This window comes from Berghia stephanieae, chromosome 8 (assembly GCF_034508935.2).
Source record: "Berghia stephanieae isolate SIO BIC M18660-M18661 chromosome 8, UCSD_Bste_1.3, whole genome shotgun sequence".
NCBI classification, from domain to species: domain Eukaryota; kingdom Metazoa; phylum Mollusca; class Gastropoda; order Nudibranchia; family Aeolidiidae; genus Berghia; species Berghia stephanieae.
Window position 1 is genome coordinate 20,409,378 of NC_088367.1, and position 6,884 is coordinate 20,416,261.

General features: G+C 34.6%; 1 protein-coding gene across 1 annotated transcript in view; it reads right to left on the bottom strand.

Annotated features, from left to right (window-relative positions):
* Positions 1-620: 620 nt before the first annotated feature.
* LOC144978328 (NXPE family member 4-like) overlaps positions 621-6,884 on the bottom strand; it is a 31,899-nt gene continuing 25,635 nt past the window's right edge. The window contains exons 6-7 of the mRNA XM_078924220.1: positions 6,797-6,884; positions 621-4,204 (exon numbers count right to left, since the gene is read on the bottom strand). The exon at positions 6,797-6,884 is cut by the window's right edge and continues 5 nt beyond it. Of these exons, the coding sequence (XP_078780346.1) occupies positions 3,782-4,204; positions 6,797-6,884 (511 nt within the window). The 3' untranslated portion in view covers positions 621-3,781. The remainder of the gene's footprint in view (positions 4,205-6,796) is intronic.

Consider the following 6,884-nt stretch of genomic DNA (forward strand, 5'->3'; position numbering starts at 1 on the left):
CTGAATTAATTAAATGAATTGATGCACTGTAGTTCAGACAGTGCTCTATCAATTAAACTAACAATTCAGAGCATACTAAATGCGTTTTTTTTAAATCACTCACATTCGTTCAAGACGGCCTTTTCTAACACTCAGAATGAAAACCACGGAATTACCTTCCATCCAAGAAGAGCATGCAACTGACGAAATGCATTGCATTTAGAAAACGGCCGTCTTAAAAAAAAATTAAAAATTGAGCTTTATATAGCGCAATATCCACTAAATGTGCTCAAAGCGCTTTACAAGGGGTCCTTGGTCAACAACAACATTTAACATGTAGGACAGGACATGACGCCTGTTAAGCGACATTACAATTTTTCGGACAAAGACAACGCTGTTAACACCTGAGTATGGTGAGAGAATGTGAGTAAAGAGCCTTTTCCAAGGACTCAACTATGCGCCGAGCACGAGGCTCAAACCCAGGACCTTCAGATCCGAAAGCGAGTGTCATACCACTAGACCACATAGCCGTCTTGGACAAATGTGAAAGTTTTTTTTACTCATCATATATATATATATATATATATATATATATATATATATATATATATATATATATATATTTAAACGTATAGGCAGAATTAATGACTTAAATTGAACTTTAAACTTAACTTATTAGATATATTTAATTGAAAACAATGATGTCTTTGAGGAGAGGGAATGGCAGTCCCGAGATAGGCCAGTTGATAGAGCGCTTGCTTCATATGCAAAGGAACTGAAATTTATCCCCCATGAAGCAGAGATTTGTTGGTTTTGTTTGGACCCCCTAGACCTCGTCTCATTTATTGGCTATGAATTTAATTATCTAAATCTAACTCACGCCGACGCACTATCGTTTTGAGTAGATATGTCATATATTACAACATCTTTAAATTATTGAGCACCAGTACTTACATAAATGTCTATAACATAACCGGTATAATAATATGATATCAGAGCAAAATTATAATTATTTTCAAAAGAGAATTTTAGTCGGATAAACGATCGTCATTAATGAACTGTTATCCAAATAAAATTCTGAACTGTTCTACATTATGTGTGAAAATATCAAAGTGACAAATTAAGGAGCAGGTACTGGTCTAAGATTTTAAAAAATATATGAGACAAAACAAGAAAGAAAAATACAAGTAAAAAATCGTTCCAACATATCAATCGAGGCAGGCGGATTTTTTAATCTTTCTGAATGTCTTTTTTTGTATTTTCCTTCATTGTTTTGTCTGGTACTGTTTCATACACAGTTTGCAGACCGTTGTCGACACAATGTGGAATGTTGTTGAAAGTTTAAACAAGGCGATCCCTGTTTCGCTCTGTAAACCGAACAAAAGGAAATAATAGATGTTGTTCACTTTGGGGAAAAGGAGAACTTTCTATGGAATTCTAGAAAATAATCTAATTGCAAAAAAAAAAAAAAAAAATGGGATTTGTTTATGATTTACATCATTCTTAGTAATTCACCTTTTTGACATGTCTCAAACATGGCCATAAATTTCATAAAGTGATATAGGTTGAAAAGTTTACTCTTTATCTATTTAATATTTCAAAAAATATTACTTTAACTCTTACAGTTGCAGTGTGAAAAGTTTTGACACCATTAAAAAAAATTACATTATACACAAGTAAATAAAGCATTCCTATAAATCAGCAACAACAAAAATCAATAACGGTTTTCATTTAAAAAGTAAATATCAAAGTAGGCTTATCTCCCGATACATAAATATCACATAATTTGTAAAATTCGTTATTTCAACGTTACTGGCTGATAGTCAATTATTAAAATTTAATAAAATGACATGCATAGTTGTCATGTAATTTGTACATTGAAAGGCATAGGGAAATTAACAATACTTGGTCATTAAAAATTTGAGCTTGATTTTTAAAAAAACAAAGTTGTGACATATTTTTTAAACTTTCATTAGTAGATACAACTTTTAGGCATAATATCCAAATCTGAGTGATAGAGTATGCATATTATGATCGTAAATACTTAACTGCTGTTCATCACATATTAAAACATTAAAAACCACGAATAGGGAATGAGATTAGCGGAAGAGTAGCGTCCCTTGTTTGGACGTCAACCATCGTCTGTGACGTCACCGGCGGAAAAGTTATTTCATTCCCTATACAAGGATCGCCAAACGATGTTTCACCAGTTGACTTCCGTAAACTGGAAAACTCGTATTTAAAGCATTGGCTCGTCCTTCATATATCGATCAAAATAAACGACCCTCATCTTGGCAAAAATACCTCCCAAACAAATGAAATATGAACATTTGTATGCGAACTTTCTGGGCTTAACATGCTCAATGCACTTCACATTGCTTCTTCGTTGCATATATAATGGTTATTGCATAGGTATTACTTAATTAGAGTTGGAAATTCATTCATCTGAAATTTTTTTTGAAAATGTATCAACAAACAGAGAAAATAATGAACAGGCAGTGATTAAATACGTCATACGCACAAAAACAAAACGTTGTGTACCACAGAGAACTAAATAATGAAGGAAGTCATAAAAATACCACCAAAAACTTCTTTACCAAAATCCTTTGAGTAAGGATCGAAATGCAGACATTGAGGTATCACCAAACGTCAAAAGTGACAAATTAGGGAGCAGGCACTGGCGTAAATTAAATATCTGGAAAGGTGGGTGTGCAACAGTGCCAGACTAAGCAGGAAGGAATATACAACCCCCTGCCTCAAGATCTAGGCAGGAAGGATGATTCTTTGGGATGTTCTTTTCTTGTATAATTTTTCTTTCTGCACTGTCTGGCACTGATTCATGTGTATATTATACACATTTCAGATATTGAACAAACAAAACACTACTTTACATTTTAACCAAAGAGCTTTCATTCCATTTACGATGAATTAAGATGATTTTAAACTTGTCAAAAATTCTTAAACCAAATCTTCAAATAAGCCAAAAGTTGGTTGCTTCAAATAGGTCTCAGCTTTAAGAGTTTTTGACACGTTGAGGATCTCTAAATTCATCGAAAAATTTCAAAAAATATAGGAAAAAGTATTTTGTCTGTGTACGTTCATGCATTCGTTGGTCACGTGATGAAAAGTTGGCAATTTTTCTGATATTCAGGTCAAGGTGGCAGGCTTGGAAAAAAAACAAGTGACTTGATTTTTGGTTCTTTTTTTGTAAAGAAATTGATTGGCAGAGCCACTTTTCTTCAGTAATAGACCGTCAGAGCCACGGAACACATTTAGCCGGAGTTAATGCCGGTTTATGTAGCGTATATCAGACAATATCCGTTCTTTGCTACCCATAGGATAGGTTGCTGGTATGGCACAAAATAATTTCTGTCAGAGCTATTAGATCTCGTTCCCCTATTACTACAATCTGGCCAGAGGCAGGGCGAAGATTAGAAACAACTCGAAATTGGACACAGAATCAATGTAGATCCCTATGTTTATAAGACGAGTTCTCTATCGAGACTCCCACTATCGCTACATACAATGGCAAAAAAAAACCCCAAAACATGTTTTACATTTTGGATAGAAAACGCTCACTTCATTTTTTACGAGATTAAAATGCTCTCCAACTTGTCAAAAGTGTTTAAAAAATCTTTTTTTAAATTCTTTAAAGTCTCAGTCTAAGATTTTCTTACAAGTAGGGTTTAAATGTTTTCTGAACAAAATGTAAAAAAATATTTTGTCATTGCAGGCTGATGTCAGCTACATGATATATTTTTATTATAAATCTAAATACTAGTTTACATTATTATATTATTTATCATCTTCCACACATATGACCTAGATATATATTCATAAACTCATTTGAATTTTTTGGATGACCATCTGCGTTTTGGCTAGCGATAGTCAAATCGAAAGTATTCAAAAACATAACTCGATTCCCTAACCCTGACATTATAGATTTGGTAATATGAAACAAATATATATTCATTTTATGTTTGTTAAATCTAGAACGATCAAGCGAGGCGTGAGGGGACTGGATGATGACGTAAGTAGTCGGATTTCGCTTTAAAAGGCGGGCGATTGCGTCTCGATTGCGTAGCATTCTTGTTCTGGCAATAGATAGATGAAAAGGCATCATGTGAAGGAAGTTGTGAAGGTGAATGATGTATCGTCCTTTCGGTGGTATCGAATCCAGCTTGGCGATAGTTGATGTCATCATTTTCTGGGTCATGAGTTCGCCCTGAAATTGCGGAGAGAAAGTAATTTTTAAAGGTTAAAAGAGAAGGAGAGAGAGAGAGACAGAGAGAGAGAGAGAGAGAGAGAGAGAGAGAGAGAGAAAGCGGGGTGGGGGGGGAGAGGAAGAGTTAGAGGGAGAGAGACAGGATGTGTGTTTGTAAGACAGAGAGTGAGAGAGAGAGAGAGAGAGAGAGAGAGAGAGAGAGAGAGAGGGATAGAATGAGACAGAGAGAAAGAAAAAGATATATATATATATATATATATATATATATATAAATATATATATGTATATATATATATATATATATATATATATATATATATATATATATATATATATATATATATATATATATATACTAGTAGAAAGCCGCAATTTCGCGGAAAAAAAACTATTTTCATTCGATATTGCCTGAATCATTTTCTTGATTAGCTTGATTACGATTAGATGCACATTTTAATCGATGTGCTTGTCGTCGTTGCCATGCATGATTTGGCATGATTTTAGTTTATCAGTCAGTAGATATCAATATCAATAAGTCGCAAGTCTTTACCACGCTTTACTTTGGAGGCCTTCCGAAAGCTCCTACAAAGGGAAACAACTTAAATAATATTCCCTCAATTAACCTCACGAAAAATTAAAACCTAGTGCCTTTAACTAAGCCTAATACGAAAATAAACACTCTAGCACCTTTACTAAGACTTATGACTAACCCTAATAGGGAAAAAAAACCCTCGGACTGCTTTGCACTACCTGCAATGCTTCACAAATTAAAATGGCGGCCGAGAATCAAAACAATGGTCAAATTAGGAAATGTTTAACTTTCACAAATCTATCAAGGTTTGTTCTAGAGTTTTTTAAATGCTTCTATATGATGACAAATTGAATAAATAAACGCCTGACAAAAGATCAACGGTGAAAAAATACTGGTGGTGTGGGAGCTTTCGGAATGTCTCCCCTTTACTTAACTTATGTGAGGTCAAATGAAAATCTGAAGCAGACGCGCAAAATATCATGTCCCAGAATCTGTCTACTTTTGGTTTGTTCGGGCTAGAAGCTAGACAGAACCAATTGACAGTTTGCCGACAACGTTTCACTAAATATTTCCCAGGGCAATAACATCGATGGTATAAAAACGACAGTAATATTTATTAGTTGATGTTGTTAATCGGGGAAACTTGTTTAAAATTTCTATAAATCCGAATACCTTCATGTGATCAAGTTAATAATATCAGTATGAATGCCACGATTTGCTGACAAATGCCAATCTGACAGTTCCTAGAAAACCAACCCCCCCCCCCCCCCCCCCCTCCTCGCTCAGGAATTTCTGTACTTTTTTTCCCCACGCAACCACATTCCAAAACACACACACACACACACACACACACACATGTATAGATAGTTCGAAGTTGACGTCACTCAGGTCTTATTGGTTTTTGCCATCCGCGTTTATGAGTAATTCTCACTAAGCTGTATTAACCTGACTATAAACGATCATGGTTGCACACAGTTTTGTGTGTTGGTCTGCTATACTTCCGGATGGCAATGTTGTGAACTTCTTAGCCAAGCGCATACTAACGATGCACCACACACAACACACACACACACACATACGCACACACAAACAAACTCTCATTGAGAACACACCACTGTATAACAACACGGATCACCGCTAAATCAACAACACAAAAGGAAGTAAGAATCTACTGGACAGATAGAGTTGAGGGTGTGGCCATAAGTTAAACCTGGGTATTATCCACCCGAAACCATCACATTGAAAGCATCAAAGGGGCAATAATAATACTTGATGTCATTAATAGATGAAAACTGTTGAAAACTTAGTGTAGGTCTGATATCCTTAAAGTAATTAAGTAAATACATTATTTCGAATGCAACGATTTGCTTAAAAACGCCAAACTGACAACTTTTTACAGTTTAGAAATTGGTTGATTTTGAGAGTGTCGTCGGTAAATTTTTAATGATATCTGTTTGACTTAACGAACTTTCAAACTGACTTTAAATTATAAAAGGAAATCAAGTTATCTGTTTATCTATCTGTAAAAAATACATTTCTATTTTTCAAATCTTTCAGTAGAGTTGTGCGCCGTACAATTTTTTTTATTGACTCAAATAAGCACAATGTTCTCCACAAGGCTATATTTTTTAAAGAAAGGATATCAGATTTCACTTTAATTAGTACAAGTTGCCTGCAGGACATCTTTTTTTTTATTCTTACAAGAGCTTATTCAATATCTTTACTTCCTGTAGCTAGTACTCATCTACACTAGAGTTGAGTGAGTTGGGTATGTGAAATTTTCTGTTTACTCCGCTAGGCAGGACTCAGATTTTAAAAATTATTGATAATGTATCTTCATGTAATTGATACAATGCGTTAAGATAAAGGCTCACAACATCCGCCAGCCGGATATACTCTACCAGCACACAAAACGATGTGTGTATTCTTGAACGATTATAGTCTGATTGATAGAATTTAGTGAGAACTAATCTTTAAATGGATGTTCTAAAACAATAACAAAGAGCTGAGTAACGTCAACTTCGTTCAAACTAGAGCAAAGGAAAATGACGAATAGTTACCCTTGATCCATAGAAAGGCATTTTATGTGGGTAACACTGGATAGACAATCCCAAATTGTCAATCTCACAACGTAGTGGAGCGTGCCAT